Source organism: Lupinus angustifolius, chromosome LG11 (genome assembly GCF_001865875.1).
Source record: "Lupinus angustifolius cultivar Tanjil chromosome LG11, LupAngTanjil_v1.0, whole genome shotgun sequence".
In the NCBI taxonomy this organism is placed as follows: Eukaryota; Viridiplantae; Streptophyta; class Magnoliopsida; order Fabales; family Fabaceae; genus Lupinus; species Lupinus angustifolius.
In genome coordinates this window covers 1,726,632-1,745,928 of record NC_032019.1, presented here as the reverse complement: position 1 = coordinate 1,745,928, position 19,297 = coordinate 1,726,632, and the positions used below count along the sequence as shown (strand labels likewise).

At 32.7% G+C, this 19,297-nt stretch overlaps 2 protein-coding genes, 1 non-coding gene and 1 pseudogene across 6 annotated transcripts; 1 reads left to right on the top strand and 3 right to left on the bottom strand.

Annotated features, from left to right (window-relative positions):
- Positions 577-5,424, top strand: LOC109360626 (protein DA1-related 2-like). Its single transcript, XM_019605653.1, has 12 exons — positions 577-945; positions 1,338-1,498; positions 2,418-2,502; positions 2,589-2,712; positions 3,341-3,461; positions 3,574-3,657; positions 3,888-4,007; positions 4,120-4,332; positions 4,416-4,478; positions 4,585-4,700; positions 4,810-4,868; positions 5,004-5,424. The coding sequence occupies exons 1-12, from the start codon at positions 894-896 to the stop codon at positions 5,318-5,320; spliced, it is 1,515 nt and encodes a 504-aa protein (XP_019461198.1). The 5' UTR covers positions 577-893; the 3' UTR covers positions 5,321-5,424.
- LOC109360627 (mitochondrial substrate carrier family protein B-like) lies at positions 5,991-11,104 on the bottom strand. 4 transcript variants are annotated; one of them, XM_019605656.1, is made up of 8 exons: positions 10,560-11,104; positions 9,719-9,895; positions 9,436-9,585; positions 8,960-9,061; positions 8,803-8,873; positions 8,638-8,705; positions 8,195-8,263; positions 6,702-6,812 (listed from the first exon to the last, which is right to left on the bottom strand). In XM_019605656.1, exons 1-7 carry the CDS (start codon positions 10,728-10,730, stop codon positions 8,208-8,210), a joined length of 795 nt encoding a protein of 264 aa, XP_019461201.1. In that variant the 5' UTR covers positions 10,731-11,104; the 3' UTR covers positions 6,702-6,812; positions 8,195-8,207. The 4 variants fall into 4 exon arrangements, 3 of the variants coding, with proteins under 3 accessions (XP_019461199.1, XP_019461200.1, XP_019461201.1); XR_002109195.1 differs by having other exon boundaries at positions 6,705-6,812; positions 7,954-8,263; positions 10,560-11,103; XM_019605654.1 differs by lacking the exon at positions 8,195-8,263 and having other exon boundaries at positions 5,991-6,812; positions 10,560-11,102.
- Positions 13,954-14,376, bottom strand: LOC109359626 (annotated as a pseudogene).
- TRNAD-GUC lies at positions 17,533-17,604 on the bottom strand. Its single transcript has one exon. It is a non-coding gene; the product is annotated as a tRNA-Asp (tRNA).

The window sequence follows — 19,297 nt, the reverse complement described above, 5'->3', positions numbered from 1 at the left end:
GTGTCATAATGCCTTGTTAGTAAAACAGTACCATGGACTTTTATAATCAAAAAAAGAAGAAAAACCTAAGACTAGTCAATTGAAGATGGTGGTGGAGAAGAGGTGAAGTAAAGGAGATTGAGGGTTTAAGTCTCCTTCCATAAAAAATACTAACATACTAACATTTGTCAATAAAAAAATAAGCAAAAAGGTGAATTCAGTTGTACATTCAGGTGCTGAACAAATGAAACCATGACATTCTGAATTGGAACTTTTAATTTCCCATGCATGAAGATTTTCTGTAGTGAAGGACTAATCCTTTAAACAAAAAAAGTTCATTAAACTTGATCTTATTTCTTTCAATAAAATTTTGTTCACAAACAACAGAAATCTGACCTAAGAGTATGCTTAACGAACCAACTATATACCAGATATGCTTGATGGTGAATCTCCAACATTTTACGATGTTATAAAACATTTATGGCAAAGTAGTTAGAAACTGTGTCCTTTTACACGACAAATTCAAACCAGTAAGGCAAATTTTGCATACACCAACTTCAGTTTCAATTCCATGCATGCGTGCAAACACAGCACAACACTAGTTTTCTTTTTCTCTTTCTCTCTCTAAAGTCTAAACCATGTTTGATTCTCAACAATCCAATCCACCACTGGCATAATATTCTATCCTCATCAGAAGATTCCCATCTTTCTCTCTTCATTGCTTTCTCCAAGCCAAGAATCTCATAGATTCCTTTTTCAACCCCCTCTTAACCCCCTTCCTCAATGGCCCTTCTTCTTCATCTCTCTCCTTCCCTTTCTCTCTCTGTCACTTTCATTCTTTCTCCTTCCCTTTTCTTCTCTCACTCTCACACAACTCCCAAATATACACATAGCTTGTTAACCTTTTCATCCTTATGGCTCCTCTTTCTGAGGTCAACCACCTTTCACATCCATATATACATGGTGGTAAGCATAATTAATTATTCACCATCAAAATTAGAGCTTTTATCTTCAACCCATGGAATAAAAATTGGATTTTTCAAAATTAAGAATGGGCTCATGAAGCTAATGTTTGAATTTTAAGTATTTTCTATTGATTTTACCAAAAGGGTATTCTCAAAGTTTCTTAATTTACTTTGAATATTATTCCAAAAAGCTTATCTAACCATAATGAAGCTATCCATTGAATTTCAAGTCTTTTTTCTTTTGATTTTACCAAAAGGGTATTCTCAGAGTTTCTTAATTTAGTTTTAGCATATAGATTCCAAAAAATTATCTAAAGCGAGTTATTTTTGGTTTATATTATGATTTAGTGGTTGGTTTTGATTTAACTTGATGAGAATTTTTGCGGCAAGCAGGGGATTTTTCTTCTTCATACTCAGAGAGAAAGTTTGGTGTAATGAAATGGCTTAGTAAGCTTTTCAAAGGTGGCTCCAATAGAGGGAAGGGTGGTCATAATCATCATCTACACGAGCCTGCAGAGGAAAACATGAGTTGGCGCGCTCCATCTATAGCATCGGTGAGCAAGTAGTTCTGACTTTCTGTTTTCTTCATTGGTATCTATTGTTATTATTGACCTTGTTATAGATACCATTATTGCTCTATCAAAGTTATAAAAATAGAATGCTAATAGTTAGTCAATGCAGTATCTTCTTTTGGGTGTAATGCATGTTGTTAGGAGTCAAGTGGGGAACATGAAGAGGGAAAAGGGTACAAAGGATTTTCATATGTCATCAACCTTAACTAAATCATAAGCACAAGAAATTATACTCATTTTGTCATATTTGGTTTATTAAAGAGCCTTTTTGTATTGATCTCATTAAGGATAAGTGAGACACAATCTCAAAGCAGTTTTTGAAATTTTAAACACAATACTCTTATCTCCCCAAGGTTTGGTAAGAAATGGTTACTTAACTTCACATGCTGCACTCTCTTGATGCTTCAAAGCTCCTTAGAGGATTTGAATTGCTTCTGCTCTTTCAACCAATGCATAATTTGTAGTTCTGTCAATCTGAGTTCTTATTGAAACGAGGTTGCTCATTTAACAATAGAACATTTTCATTGATTTCAGTTAAAAAATTGAATTGAAGTATTTGCAGATTGGGAATCAATAATATAAATCTTGGACATGCAAATTTTAGTGTAATTATGCTTCAGTACAATTGTAGTTATATATCTAAGGAATGACATTTGATCCGGTATCATAGAACCTACCTTGTATCTTGGCTGTGTACCAGTAATTTAGAGTGTTAAACCAGTTTGAATTGTGCTGTATCATTTGGTATTAAGTGATGACAGCACTTTTGATCAAGTTTCTGAAGCATATGTGATCTACAAATTTATAAATGGATATCCAATAACTACTTAAAATTTATTTACCATTACAAGTTCGGTCGAGGATAAGATACCTTCAATATTAATGGTCCTGATGTAATCAGGATGATCCTGCTAGATCTCAGAAACAGAAAGATCTCGGCCATGCAATGGAACTTTCTTCAGCCGAAGATTTAAAGAGACCAAATGGTAGACACTAAATTTTCAACAAAAAGTGTTTGTTCTTTAGCTAAAATGATATATCTTATAAAAGATCAAACTTTTGTTTCCCTTAGCCCATCAAGGATATGGATGGGGGACATACAACGATGAAGATTACTCAAAGGGTCTTCCTGATAGTTTGGGCTCTTCTGCATACCCTCCACATGCTCCTGCACCATATTATCCAAGGGATTATAGGTAAAATCTTGGCTCTCCTAACTCTTGTATCTTATATGTTGATGCCAAACATCAAGTGTTTCCAATATGGTAGTAGGAAGGTTGTAGAGATTTGCTATAATGGTTAGTTCCAGTGAAACTCACTTTGTTTCTTTTCATGCTCATGAGCCAAGGTTTCTCTGGCATTATGCATGTATGAATGTATATATCTATTCTACATTACCTAATTAATTATTGTTTTATTGTTATTTACCAAATACTTTCAATTTTTATCAATATAATGAAGATAAAAGGCTTTGTACATCTATTTCTACACTATTTTTAGTCCTACTGCATCATTCTTTCCTTTATATATTTATCTCCACCTATCAATATATCTAACCAATAGTAAAATCGTCACGAACCAGCTCTGTTGAAAGCTTAAACCAATTGGTAAATGAAAATTATTGGTTTTTGAAACTATATTTCTTTTTTAGAAGAATGAAAGCGGCAACGATTGAACTCTAGACTATTTGGTTAGAGACTCTGAAACAATGTCATGAACAATTCTCCCAAAATGTTAGGATCTTTGGTGAAGGCTTAGATTTGCTACAAAGATCAAGCTTAAATCATATCACAACTGATAGTGTATTTTGCAATTGAACAAAAGAATATGTGGCGGCTGCGACCGGGAGATAGTGCATGGAAATTGTTTGAGCTGCATGGATTCTTATTTTCATCCAGACTGTTTTCGCTGCCACTCTTGTTCTTACCCTATCACTGACCGTGAGGTAGTTTCTTCCTCCTTCATATACAACTAATACTTCAAAATGCAGCAAAGTTATTGATTTTTTACACTTCTCTTTCATCCATCTTACTGGCTTTTTTCTCCTTTGATTCAAGTTTTCTTTGTCAGGGAAGCATCCATATCATAAGATCTGTTTTAAAGAGTTGACCCACCCAAAATGTGAAGTTTGCTTCCAATTTGTAAGATTAGTTTGATTTTGCTTATTCAAATTGTTCTGCTTTATTCTTCTTCTATTGTAAGGACTACAGATTAGTTAGTTTGTCATGGAGGAACCAAATATTATTAGACATTTCGAACAAGTTATGAGAGCTTCCAGTGGACAATTTACATTTTTACTCCATTTATCAGAAAATCAGCCTAAATCATGAAAAGCTATATCAAAACTTAAATAATTTTGTTTAATTTTCAGATTCCTGTCAATTCTGCTGGCTTGATTGAGTATAGATGCCACCCTTTTTGGTCCCAAAAGTATTGTCCATCTCATGAATACGATAATACAGCTCGCTGCTGTAGTTGTGAAAGATTGGAGGTACTAATTTAACTGCTATTCTGCATTGTTTAACAATTCCTTTGTTTCAGAACTGGTAAATGAAACTTTTTTCTGAATCATCTTTTCATTTACTGCTATCTTGTCCTTGAAGCCTCGGAATGTAAAATACTATAGGCTCGAAGATGGACGTAGTTTGTGCTTAGAGTGCATGGAATCTGCTATAATGGATACTGGTGATTGTCAACCTCTTTATCATTCTATCAGAGATTATTATGAAGGAATGCAAATGAGAATAGATCAACAAGTTCCCATGCTTCTGGTTGAAAGAGAAGCACTTAATGAAGCTATTGTTGGGGAGAAAAATGTAATGAAAAATCCATTGTTGTTTTTTAACTATCATGTCAATTAACTAGTCCAATTCATGTTACTCCTTATGGTTTCTTCCAGGGTTTCCATCACTTGCCAGAAACAAGAGGCTCATGCCTTTCAGAAGAGCAGACTGTAACCAGTGTATCATATCAAAATTTTATTTTATCTTATGTGATTACAATTATGAACAAGTCACAAATTGTTTTTCAGATAATTCTACTATTTTCTGATTTTTACGCTGTTTCAGATACAGAGAAGACCGAGAATTGGAGGCCGTCGACTAATAGGGATGAGAACTCAACCTCACAAGCTGATCAGAAGAAGTGAAGTTACAGCAATTCTTGTTCTATATGGTCTTCCAAGGTAACTTATAGACAGTAGAAATTTTGCTTTGAGATATTTTTCCCAAGACGCAGAACCAATGGCTTCAAAATTTTTGTGTGAAGAGTTCTGATATTCTTATGTGATGCAGGTTACTCACAGGTGCTATCCTTGCCCATGAGTTGATGCATGCTTGGTTACGCCTTAAAGGTTGTTCACTTCAATCCTTGTTATGATATTCAAATCCTCTACATGCATTACTTTCATCTCAATTTTCTTGAATTAAGCATGTACTTTGATCCTTAACATGGTATTCAACTCCTCAATATTCATCTAATCAAGCAGGATACCGCAACCTTAATCCGGAAGTAGAAGAAGGCATTTGTCAAGTTCTTTCATACATGTGGCTTGAGTCAGAAGTAATACCAAACTTTCAAAACATGGGATCATCATACACAGCTTCTTCTTCCTCCTCCTCTTCAAAGAAAGGTGCAAAATCTCAAGTGGAAAATAAACTTGGTGAATTTTTCATGAATCAGATTGTTAATGATTCTTCCCCAGCATATGGTGATGGCTTTAGAGCTGCTAATGAAGCTGTTAAAAAATACGGCTTACGTCGTACTCTCGACCATATTCGTTTCACTGGTTTTTTCCCTATGTAATAAGAACACACAAGTTCTTATGCATGGATGATTTATCTTCTCTCCTGCTATTAGGAACATATAAGGATGTGCAACACCAATTTGACCAAGAAAATACATTTATTCCTCACACAAGTGGTTATTTCATGATGCTTATGCATTTAGCAACTCACATCATTAATAATGTTGAGGATTATAAATGAAGCATCTTCAACCATACAACTTTCGAGTTGTATTATACAAGTCCTACCAAGTTATCTTATTATATTTTCTTTAACCAATTCAAAAATTCTCCACTAGGTAAAATAATGTATTTAATTTGGGGTTCTTACTGTTAAATCATTAATCAAAACTTGAAGACAGATAAATAATCAAGTTATTATGCAACTGTTGTTTGACTATAAAATAGTTGGATACGTTTCAATATACGTTTTTCTTCAATCAAACAACTCTTGTATAACAATTGAAAAAGCTATATCTATCTGTGTAACTGCCATTGAAAATGCTTATATACAACAATTGCAAGAAACTCTATACAACTCTAAGTAATAATAAGGTTGGAATACTAATATTGGTTGAATAAACATTTTATAGATGAACTAATTATAAGGGAAAGTTTTCAAGTTTCCAACAATTGTTAGGTAAAGTTGAGTTCTCATATCAACACAGGCAATGTTTGCAGAAAATATTCTCTAAAGAATGGAAATTCCCTTTTCAATAAAAACTCGTGGTAAGACTGCATAACAAGTCAAGAGTCATTGACAATGAATTTATAAAATGCCAAGTGCTAAATATTGGACAATGGAAAATCAATCAACATCTAAAATGACAAAAATGTGGGATCTAAAGTACTCATGTAACTGTCATTAATACAAATCACAGATAACTTCTCTTAAGAAACACAGCAGTGCTGGACAACACTACAACCACAAAGCCTCCACTTGCTGATGATGATCAGACATAAGATATATTGTACGATTCCCTCCGAAAAGCTTTCTCCTTGAGGCTCAATTGCAGATTAACACTTCCTTATTTTCCTTCTCACATAGTGATAGCAAAAGATAGACCAGATCACTAGAGTACAAGACCCATTACAGCCTAATATTAGATGTTGTATGTATAAGTCTCTGTACAAGAGAAAAATGCAATCCCATCAGCAGCATTGCAAAATTGAACCCAGTTGGTAAATGTTAACTCTAACCCATTTGCATGGGTAAATACTTAATCCAAATTACTTGTAGTTCTAGACCATACTCCAAAGCTGTTGGGCGTAATTATGCAGAACCAATATCTGCTAAAAGCATCTTCAGTGTCTCATAAGTCATAAAACAAATACCTACACCTGGCACCACTTTGTAGTATTCAGGCAAAATTCCTCTGTATAGACCACGAACACCTTCTGTCCGAATTATTTGCCTAAAAACACCGAAGAGACCCATGTTATACACACGGGCTCGCCCACAAGCCCCTTCCAATTGCTTTCGCCGCCTCACAAGATCCAAGGGAAATGTTGCTGCATATAGGATAACAGATCAATTGAACAGTTGAGATTTACTTTTACATGGGATTTTATTACACATCAGGTCAAGAATCTTTCTTACCTATCACCAAATCTGATAGTGATAAATCAACTAAAGTCAAAACCAATGAAATGAAAATAAACAATATTTGAAACAAATAAGCTATGCAAAAAAACAAAAAGATTTTCTTATGGTATTGATTCTTGTCTCCGACAAAGTTGCAAGCCTGCAAAATCCTATAAGTAAGCCTGCAACATTCTATAAGCAAGCCTGCAACATTCTATAAGCAAGCCTGCAACATTCTAAAAGCAAGCCTGCAACATTCTATAAGCAAGCCTGCAACATTCTATAAGCAAGCCTGCAACATTATAGGAAGCCTGCAACATTATAGGAAGCCTGCAACATATATAAGCGAGTCTATAGAATAGCCCGAGCAAACATATCATAGGGAACTATGGGGGATCTAATGAACTTGCGTCCCGTGGTCAGTTGCCAGAAAACTTTCATGGTTGAGTATGGAAGAATTTAAGAAATCCAAAACATGAAATAGTATTGCTTGTAAAATTATCATTGGTAAAAGGCGAAGTATTAAAACCTTATTTGAAATTGCAATTGGTAAATGGGCTACTAGTGTTTTGCATGCATGAATAATTTGGATGCAGGTAGTTAGTGTCTATATAATACAGCTTTGGTACAAGAAAGATCAAACCCCCTAATCAATAAGATTTGTTTTTTCTCCCATGAAAAGATCTGTCTCTTTCCTTGGTGATAAATTGACGATTTCAGCTATCCATTTTAAATGCTTTGTTAGATCCTCCTAAAAAAATCCCTAATACTAAATAAAGAATGTATTTTAATGAAAAAGTAACGCATCCATCGTAGTTAAAATAAAAAGGTATTCAATACTTTCTTTATTTAGTGAGTAGAAAATTTGTATGAGGATTGACTAGGAGGAATTAGAACTATTCTCTACTTATATCATGAGTATACTATAATTTGCTACTACATTTTCCATCATTTAGGATTATGATGAAAGTAATAAAGAATAGATCCCTCGTAAACAGATCAACAAGGGCCAAAGGATTTGGATACCCATCGAAACAACAGGTGAAGTCACCTAAGTGAGAAGCATACCTCAAAGAGGACACCTCTCACATTGGTAACTGAGGGAATGACATAGGTTCATCAAAGTAATGTCACCCCGAGAGGTAATCCACTGCCTAGCTTGGAGAGACATGTAATAGTACAAAGCTGGGAAGATGGTTACTTGAGCAAGATCTTTAGAAAATAGTATTTACAGAAACAAGAGGTGAAGGACTTTTTCTTTTGTCCTCCTTACTATGTTTTCAATGTCAGATCAAATAACAACTCCAACCTGGTCTCTGATTCTAGAGGTCAGTCTGGTAAGATAGTTGGTGCAGTTCCTGCACCAAAACCTCTTTCTCTGCATCAAAAAGCATAGTGAAGCACTACATACATTAATTTCATTAATATTGTTGGGTTGAAAAAATTCAATAGTTTGACTCAAGGGTTCCAAACTGTAAATTGCACGTATAGTAAACACTTGATAGAACAGCGCTAAATTGAGTGCTCTGGTGCCACAGATGCAAGAAAAGGGTATAATACCAAAAGAATATTCATAACCACAATTTTTGTAAGTGTGAAACTGTGAATGATCAAACATTTGTATGACAAGGAACATCAAAAGTGCAACATATCAAGAATATTATCTGACAAAAGCACATCAAAAGTTATCGACAATATTTGAGACAAGGAACATAAAAATGCAAGATATCCATTTGTCTTTAGATCACTCACTTGTTGATGATGCAATGCCTGAAAGACTGCCGCAGGCTAGACTGACAACAACTGTTGAATCATCAGACCTGATGTGTATAGATCAATATAATGTTAGCTATGAAATACATAATATAAGGCAAAATTAGAGGTAATAGAGTGCTAAGTAACTTGTGAACTGATTACCTATGAGACTTCCAAAATGATCTCAATGTTTCATATACAGAGAAGCTGATTGCTATATTCGGCCCTACAGTCTGCAATAGCACCATAGATGCAGCTAATTACACAATAAAGAAATTATACAGTTTCAAGTAATTTTAAATTGATAATAACTGCATACCAATAGTGTAGTACCGAGACCCTTATAAAGGCCAAACACTCCCTCTTCCTTGACAATTGTTTGTAAAGCATGCCAGATACCTCTGTAGTAGATAACATTTCTCTGCAAAATATTACCAAAGGAAATTGTTAATATGAAAAATACGAATGCAAGAATATATAACCTGTAACCACCACTGTGCATAAACAGTTCACCAAATTTAAGCAAACATCTCTAGTGGACAAGATTCCGAACTAAGAAAAATTCAAGGTAGAGCCATACAAGGCTCCAAGCATCTAAGAGACTAGGACCGCATAAAAGACTAGTTATGCAACTAAGTATAGTTAGGAGGGGCAAAATTAAGTTGACGTGGAAGCCAAAACAGGCACAAAACCTTAGATGACAATGCACATCAATGCTAGAACGGAGATGGATGCCAAATGCCCTAACGCATGGAGACAGAAGGAGAGAAGGACCAAACAAAACAAAAATCTCACCTGGGCAGCAAGCCTTGTTCTTACAAGATCCAGGGGATAAGTAGATGCAGCAGCAGTTATTCCTGCTAAGCCACCACCAAAAAAATGTATGCAAAGGTCTGAACTGGCCTTATCCCTATGACTTTGCAGTCCTGGAACCATCTTTAGTAACTGCGCAGATAAAATGCTATTAAATATAAATCAATCTGAGAACAAGCGTACTTTTAAATGCAGCATTGCAGCTTTCCCTGTAAGATAGTGTAATGGTAATAAATATATTTGTATGTGTAGTAATGTCACTAACCTTCTTGTAGTGCTCGTATGAATAAAAGTTAACAGAAGAATAAGGCAGACGGTGAGCAATGGTAACCAGATTCCCTTTCCAAAAAGCTCTAAATCCTTCTTCATGGATAATTCGTGAAGCCTCATTCCACATGCTAGTTTTTCTCAAAGTTGCAACATTTGAATGCATTCCCTGAATCTATGAACATCACACAATAATTTTACAAAAATAAAATATAGCAGTTAGAGGCCAGATTATCTCACTGTTTAATACTGCAAAAAAACACAATATCAATCCCACTAAAATGATTTCAGCAGTATGACGTTTCATGTGGAAAATTTCTAGCATAAAGAAAAGGAAATAACAAAAAAAGTCATATATCAAACCCTCCTCACAGGAACTACGCAATGAACTATGAACTATCCACCCAATGAGAGACTAATTTCATGGGGGTAACGTCGTACACTCCAAATGGTATTTTTTTTCATACAAATGAATACTGTGATCGACCTAAGGACAACATGCTTAAGGGACACAAAGTATTTACATGCTAAAAGTACACAATCTCCTTCCAAAACACATTGCTACAATCAAAGCACAAAGGTATATGAAACATAAAAGGTACATTAGGCCAATATATATGTACCCAGATAAAGTAAAAAACACATCCTATAAGAGAGCTTAAAAGCATGAATTAATAGACAAACACGGTTATCTATCTATCTCTCACACTCCCTCAAAACTCCTATAATGAGAACATGAGAAGATTAACTAAATCAAGTCCCCATAACAAAACGAAAAAAAAAAATGAAATTTATCTATAAAAACATCAAAAATATATTAAAAATAAAAAAATTGGAACCTGAAAGAGTATAGTGAGCCTAGCAAGCGGCGCCGTACAGGTTTTGCTAAGAGCGCCGGCAACACCTCCGGCAAGAAGCTGAGAAACAGTCCCAGCCTGCTGCTTTTGCGGCTGTACCAACTTCCTTACACCTCCGTCCACCGCCACACCAACCCTAGCCTCAGTTTGCATCTCAACCTTTACTTTCACCACTTTCTCTTCGCCAAAAATTGAACCTCTAATAACAATGATTCGCTTCCAAAGAACGAAACTTTACTATCAGATGAAGAAGGAACTGTAACTGGGTATAAAAATTATCTTCTCCCCTATTTTGCTCTGCGCAATTTTAAACAAGTATGGCTTTTCTTTCTGTTCCTTTTCAGCTGTTTGTAGTGCTGCTTTTGGCGACGTCGTTTTTATAATTCGGCTGGTTAAAACGGTGTCGTGTTAAATAGGGTTAGTTAATGAGGAAAGTGAAATCGGAGTGGGGTTTATATGGTACGGTTGGTCGCACGGTATTTTTGTGTTCTGCGCAAATCAGATTTGAAAAAAAAGATGATGTTTGTGTTTTACTTAAAATTAGAAGGAGAGTTTAGTGTGGAAGCTGATATAGGAGAATGGTTCAAGACGGGGGAATATTGTGGTATTGTATGGGAATATGCCTTACTTCCAAATTGAGTTGAGAATAGGCTGAGAGACAGCTGTGTATTAAGTGAGGGTCCAACCGTTTACTAGATGTGGGTTATAAGATCTCGTTAAATTTCAAAAAAATTAAAAGATTGATGATTTGATTTTTATAAATAAATATTTCTTGAGAGATATAATCACACAAAAAATGTATAATTCTTAGGATTAGGACACAAAAAATACTCTTGATACTACTAACAAAACCAATATGATAGTATATTAGTTAAACATGTAGTTTAATAATTAAATTGGATTACAGTGAAATTATATTATTTGATTCTCTTAAATATTTGTGGTAAAAATTAAATAATTTTTATAAAAGTTTTATGATTTTAAATGAAAATAGATTTGTATTATCAACATAGTTTAAAGCAAAGTTGATCGGATAATTAGTTTTGACCAATTTTAAATGATATATTTATATGATTGATAAAATTGTTATATAATATTTAGGGAATGGTTCTATTTACTCTAATAGTAAGTGAGAAAAAACTAAACTATTTCATATTTTAGTCATATTTTAGGGAAATTTAATGGTTAAGATATATTCACTAATTCAAAAATTGAATTTCCCTATAACAAATGGTTAAGATATTGTGTAGTTTTTTCCCACTTAATCTTGGAGTAAACGGACACTCTTCCTGGTACTTATATGAGGACAAATTTATCCATTAAACCATATGATATTATATTTTTTTCTCAAGCATAATGTCGGTTTAACCAGATACAGATCCTTTGTCCAAAACTTTATCTCAGTTTGATCAACTTTGAACAATTAATATAAAAATGTAGCATTTTATATTTAATTTTTTTAATTTATTTATGTGTCGATTTTTAATTGGTAGATATAAGAAATTTGGACACCTAATCTCTGATCGGTTTAACCTAGTCTTGTATATAAGTTAGACATGTAGTGTGAGTAAAATCACCCTAATTTATGATTCTGTTTTACATGACCGAGGTCCACCGACCCATACTCGTTTTTCTTTTCACTTGAATTTGTGGGGTGGTGACAAAAGAAAAATGAGAAGGCATAAAAAAATAAGTCAAAGATATTTTTCTACTAGTCTTTGTCTCACATTATCACCTTCTTAAGCGAAAGTATGCTCTGAAAACAAAAGTTTATAATAGTTAGAGATGTATTTCTTCGATAAGCAAAAGCTATTAAAAAGGTATCAATAATACAATATTTACAGAGAGATTAAAGTAGTCACATAATTAATAAATCCTGACATATAATTATAAAATAACTAAAATGTTTTGATCTTACCGTAGATAACCATTCCACGGTTTCAAAATATGGAACTTTCTCTCGCTTCAAGTCTTTGGGACCTTAAACCTTAACCATAAGTTTAGAGGTGAAGTTGTTTAACATAGGCATCTTTACTACTGCTCTCACTTTTTTATACAAGATTTGGATGTTCTATTTTCTGCCTTCTGTAAATGATTTTGGTGCTTGAAATTGGTCTTTATACGTTGATATATATGCAGAATCCATTTTCAATCCGGTTTTATTTTGCATATTTACATCTTGCTTATATATATATGGAGGGAAAACATATCTATTAAAACACACAACTATCAGAGGCAAACATACATTACTTAGCTTAACGTATCAATTATTACCGTAACTTCTTGATCTTCTCATTACTATTGATTCTACTATACTTATACATTTTATTAAACAAAAAAGAGCATTTGGTGTTCTGTGGTGTAGAAGATCTTTTGTTGCAGTTGATCGATTTCGCTAATTATCATATGACTCATATCTTTGGAGAGGAGAGTGCAATGTATTTATTCACATTCTGTGCAATAATGGCATTTTCATCCATATAAATGATAAAATAAGATCACCTACCCAAAAACCAAAAACATGTCCCTATCCCTGTCTCATTCCAATAAAATTTTGACCTCTGATAAAAATCAACATATATGTTTTGCATTACTCAAAAAAAAATTAATGCATCACAATTTTATTGAACTAGGATATGGTTGGGGATAAGATTGAGGACGGTGATATTTATTCGTAAATGATATTTATCCCTAAAAGAAGAAAAAACTACCAAATAGCTTTTCCCTTAATTGGGTGTCTCTGCAACCATTGCTGATGATCATTATACAAAAAGGCGTCCTCCACATTATTATTGTCTCCTGATACAGAAAACCATATCAACAAATTAGCATGTTCAGTCAATAGATGGAAAGAAGAACTGCTAAAGCCACAAACATTAATTGACACAACAAAAGTAGCAACTTACAAACCAGAAACTATAGTGAATGATTGGAAGAGAATAACATATAAATACAATGTTTTCCTCATAATTAAGAGGATATTCTGCTGACAATTGGAATATAATACATAGATAATATTCAAGCATCTATCGTACCTTTAGTGAGCATGTAGGTTTCTTCAATATTGTGAGGTTCATGAACCTAACAAAGAAGAGCATTATAAATTTAAGTGAAATCTGCTAAAAACATGGAGCAATATTCAAATTATAAACCCAGATTTGGATAAGAAATTTTAAACATAAAAAGAAATTAAGAGCATAGACTTTAAATGCAAAATACTCAAAACAATAAAATTATTATATCATTTTCTACTACTTTTCTTTCATTTAACTCTTTTTCCTTCCACTTTTATTCCGAAACCAAACATAGCTCAATTTAGGGATACAAAAGAAAATGAGGATGAGTAAATGAGACGTAAAAAAGGGAAAGCAATCTATCATACATCTATATTGAAAACAACAATATCTCCGACACGAATGTCCTTGCTCATGTACAAGAATAAAACATCACCCTGTAAGATAAAAACAAGTGCCTTTAATTTTTGATAAAAATAATAATAATAATGAATTAGAAATAATAATAACAATACTGACTCGTTTGAAACTAGGTTCCATGCTTCCAGAAAGAACAACAATAACGGGAGATTCACAACCAGTAATACACATTAACCCGCTCCATATTATTAGCATATATGATAAGTTCAACCCTAAACACAACAAATTGCACATATCAACCGAAAAGAATTTCAATGATGAAAAGAGAATGATTGAGCATGCATACCAATTGTGACGAACTTTGAAAGAGTTTTTCTGACTGTAATGGACTTGATTGAGTCAAACATGTCTGATATGAAACCCATCCTATTTTTCTGTGCACCGCTTGGGTCAAATTTCTTAATATTTTGCAATTGGAATAGAAGAAGAATAACATATATATTGTCACCTTATTTTAATGCTAAAAGCCATTGCTCCCTATTTATTTATTACTAGATACTGTGAGCGTGTTCTTATTTGATTGTATAATAATGCACCAGATCTATGACATTGTGTTTGTCTTGAAATTTTTGAGAGGATCTTTTAGACTACAAGGGAAATTTTATTTTACTAGCTTGAAAACTTAGCATGGTTGCTCTCCAATCTATCCGTTTACAAGTTGAATATATTGTCTTATGAGAATCATAAGTTGGTCTGATGGTAAGGATGAAAGATTTAAATAATGAAAAGAATGAGGTTGTAAGTTCGAGTCTCACCTATAACAAAATACTAACATACAAATAATTGTCTGTAAAGTTCTCCACCGAAAAATATGACCACGTTGAAAGCTTTCAAAGGGCACTAAATGCATGAAGGATAATAACTATTCCCCTAAAATTCTCCCATGCTTGCCCTTTCCTTATCCAAAAGGAACCTGAGAGAAAAGAAGGAAATTCTTTTCTTATCATAATAAGAGCAATATCTTGTGTATATACTTAGTATTGCTAGAGAAAAAATATATATGTGCAGTATATCTTCCTTTATTAACTTCGGTCCTATTTTTGTGTGTGTATGCCGTGTGACCTAAAACAATTTGGATCACACCATATTCTTCTATTGTATCCCCACACCCAAATAATATATCCTCCCACTCATACAATAATAGAGAAAACCCCGCCATCCTCATATATCAACCATAGACAAAGGAAGCATTGCAGTAATCTTCTTCCATGAACAAAAGAATATATTAAAGGGCACAAGGGTGTTGAACCCATATACAAAGATGGACTACACCGTGAAGAAAAGGGACTAGATGCTACACTGTACTCTCAATACACCTACGAGAGAAAGTTATATTCTTTCTAGTCTAATCTCTACTTTCATCTTCAAGTTTATCTCAAAATCAATTGATTATTTCATATATATGGACCTTGACCAATTTGCATTTGTTGTAAAATAAAAAGTTTATAATAATTCAGGATAGCATATGATAATTTTAATGCATTGTAGAAAAAAAGTTTGTATTAATGCAAGATCAAAATATAAATATAATAATCATATTATTAATGGATAAAGAAATAATCATATCATTAATGATAAAAAATTAACGGATAATAATTATCATATCATTTTTTATCTTCAGTTATTCACCAACAATAACAACACATAACCACTTTATATATTATAGTAGTGTTATTGTATGTGTCAACCTACATTTCGTTCTTCAATAAATTTACTATTATAAATTAATATTATTCATAAATAAATTTTATATATATGATAAACTTTGGTATGCAATTATTATTGAGTGATAATGAAAAAATTAATTTTAGAATGTAAGCTGAAAATGTAAATGTAAATTATTAGAGTGATTATAGTATAAGAAATATATATGAGAGAGATGTCTAGACCAACATGTAATAGGAAAACTTAAGGTAGTGATAAAATTAGAATATTTAAATACTGTGCATATAAAACCATTTTTTATCCATTTAATTGGAAATAAAAGTTAAATTAAAAAATAAAAACAACAATGATATTTCCTATACACCATTTGATAGGGAATATCCTTTTAAATAAATTAAGATGTTCTTAGAGTGACATTAAAGCTTGATCATTCGAAATCGAATTAAACACCTACACACACAAAAATAAGTTATAAATAAACAAATATTATATACTATGCCCTTCAAAAAACAGTACCATACCGAGTTTGATGGATAAATGATGGAACTATATGAAGTATAACCCAGGCACCATAAACTTTGGGGGCTTATAAATAATAAAGCACACCCTTTGCTAACTTAACATTGCCTCCACTCCACTTCCCATTTCCAACCTCTATCTTTAAGTATAATGTCTTATAAGGTTCTATTACCTAGTCACTCAAACTATGATATGTATCATATTTAACTATTTTTTATAAAAATATTTGTAAAATTAAATAAAACAGAACACATCTTATATTTTTATTTGCTGAAAGAGATAAATTATTTTATGGTAAGAAATTTTTATACTTATATGCTTTATGGATCCTCTCCCTTATTAATAGCATAAACCCCTTCTGCAAACATGGACAACAAAATAGTTTGGGGTTCTTCTTCTTCCTCATCAATGAACTTTGATAAACTATTTGGTCCTAAGCTCTCCTCCTCCACTTCTTCTTCTTCCTCCTCCAATCTCTTTGCCTCCATATTCTCGCCTTCATCATCATTTGTATGCATCAACTTTCCTCATACGAATTATTTCTTTTGTTTTTTTACTCAATACTGATGAAGTTATCATCTTATTTATTTTAATTTATATGCATGGATTTAACTCAATTTTGATGTTTTTGGTCTCTACACCTCAAGTATGTAAAGTATGCTCGTTAAATAGTACTCGGCTGTGAATGAATATAATTCAATGATTTACTGATAAGGCAATGTTTGATCAAGTTAAAAGCATGTCTAAGTAATATATAATTAAACTATACTTGTTTTTTGTTTTCTATATAATTGACATATGTATCACATATACTCATTTTTCGTTTCACACTCATAGTAACATAGGTAAAAGCACCGATCGTAACAAGAGTACTAGTACCAATTATGAGAATGAGGCAGTGGAACCAAGCTACTTTACTCATCCTATAGACTAGGTATTTATCTATTCCTAATCCTTCATAGAACTTTACTTGCCAAGATACATACAGTGAAATCAAGAGGCTAACAAGAATCATTAATTAATATGATATGGAACTAAGATAATAGGTATCATGGAATCGACCATTGTAATAGTATAAATTCATGTTAATTGTTCCACTATTCAACTACTCACCTTACATGAATTTTGATGGCAAATTTACAGGATAATGGTCCACTTTGTATTATCTAGTTAACCCTATGAAAATAAAAACATGATGCAGCATAGGAATGGATTGATTCTCTCAAGTGGTTTCACAATGTCATGCTGATGAGAGTAATTGAAACAGAGTGTAATTTAGACGTTTATTACCTCATGTTCAGTGGTTCATCACACAAAAACAACATTTAAAAAAAACTCGCCGTTGCCGGGGATCGAACCCGGGTCACCCGCGTGACAGGCGGGAATACTTACCACTATACTACAACGACTTGTTATGATACTTCACACGTACGACATTATATAGATTAATCCTTGCTTTGTCTCCTGTGTATTAATGGATGGAACATCTAAGTATAACATTTCTTTTTATCTGTGAAACACATTATTTTGAAATATAAAATTAATATATTTAAGATATCATTTATTTTTATCTTTAACATTAATTATAATCCTCATTCATTAATGGGGAATCACATACTTAATTTGGGAAAACTATAAAAAAAATATCATAATAAGGAAGCATTGTAGCACTAGTACAATCACGAAAACAATCTTACACTGCACTCCCACATGCGAGAGAAGCTACAGAATGCAACTTAGTGACTTTGACTATATTTAATTGGACCTACATGTGAAATCACACTCTTAATAATTAAAATAGATGGCCACTTTCTATGAGCACATATGCATGTTTAAGATTTAATAATTATATTGTTGATGACTAAGGTAGAGTGTTGTTCTGTATTGGAACTCACTGTTCAGAGAATCTTCTAAAACAGAAGTCCCCGACAGATAGTTTCTTTTCCGCAGAACAATAAGACATGGTCGTCCATGAAGAATTGTATAGTTCTGTATCCTATAAATAATAACACCAATGCAATGCATAATTATGCTTAAAATTATGATTGATAATGAAAAGTGTGAGTAGACATTTAAAATACTTATTTGTCCATAGTCTCAATCATTATTGTAATGTTATTCTTTTCATGTCCTTTTCCATATGAAAAAGGGAAATTTATCCAATAATACTAATAAAAATAATATGCCCAAAATTAGTCTCCCTCAAATTTTATTCTCCAAGGGTATACAAAACATCATACTTTACTATTAACATAATTGAACTTCATGAAAGTGTTGTTAATAATTTCAATCATAAATAAACTTTGATCACAATATAAGCCATTACTCGATTGACATTTTGTGAAATGTTCTAATCTTATATGCTTGGGCAATACTGAATGGATAATGTGCCTCTATGATAGAATGGAAAATGAATTGAGTAGAAAAGTGAAGGCATGTGCACCTTCGACAGTAGCACACTGAGGACGACACTTTCATAGAATAAGTAATAAAGTAGAACCATTGTAGCCCCTGTTGCAAAAACTTTGAGATCAAGAAAATATGGTATCATTGTAATATGAATCATTGTCCATTAGTTGCAATCACTTGCCCATTTGTTTTTAATCACGCCGAATAAGTCACTAAGTTCTTTGTTATAATACAGCAGTGATCAAATTCAATGAATATTATTGATATAACTAAGAAGAAGAAGATAACCAGAAGATACAAATTGTTGTAAGAAGCCAAATTCAATGCATACCTTATTGAACGAATCTATGCATGTTAGTTAGTGTCATATAGGACTAACTAGTTTCGTTATTGGTACATAGATTTGAACATTGAGTACCAGTTTCTATGGGAATTTTTTTATTTCATCAATCAAATATGTACCTGAAATTACGTTCTTTGTTTTTTTAGCAAAAAGAAAATTGCCCGTGAAAACTAATCTATGTTGTAAATAAACCTTATATTGCAAACTGCGTTTAATAAAAGTAAATTTAATGAATTAAGTTTACATAGGCTTATAGGGTTTGGAGTATTTTTGGTAGATAATTATTATTCGGATTATGTCATTTAAACAAAATTCTAGATATTTGATTATCAATTTGCTTTCAATTTTAT

Excerpts from the sequence above, each read along its gene's own strand:
- LOC109360626 (XM_019605653.1), top strand. The coding sequence starts at position 894 with ATGGCTCCTCTTTCTGAGGTCAACCACCTTTCACATCCATATATACAT. Across the intron at positions 946-1,337 it reads ACATCCATATATACATGGTG|GGGATTTTTCTTCTTCATAC; the intron begins GTAAGCATAATT and ends TGCGGCAAGCAG. Across the intron at positions 1,499-2,417 it reads GCGCTCCATCTATAGCATCG|GATGATCCTGCTAGATCTCA; the intron begins GTGAGCAAGTAG and ends TGATGTAATCAG.
- LOC109360627 (XM_019605654.1), bottom strand. The coding sequence starts at position 10,730 with ATGCAAACTGAGGCTAGGGTTGGTGTGGCGGTGGACGGAGGTGTAAGG. Across the intron at positions 9,896-10,559 it reads GGCTCACTATACTCTTTCAG|ATTCAGGGAATGCATTCAAA; the intron begins GTTCCAATTTTT and ends TGATGTTCATAG. Across the intron at positions 9,586-9,718 it reads CATACGAGCACTACAAGAAG|TTACTAAAGATGGTTCCAGG; the intron begins GTTAGTGACATT and ends TTATCTGCGCAG.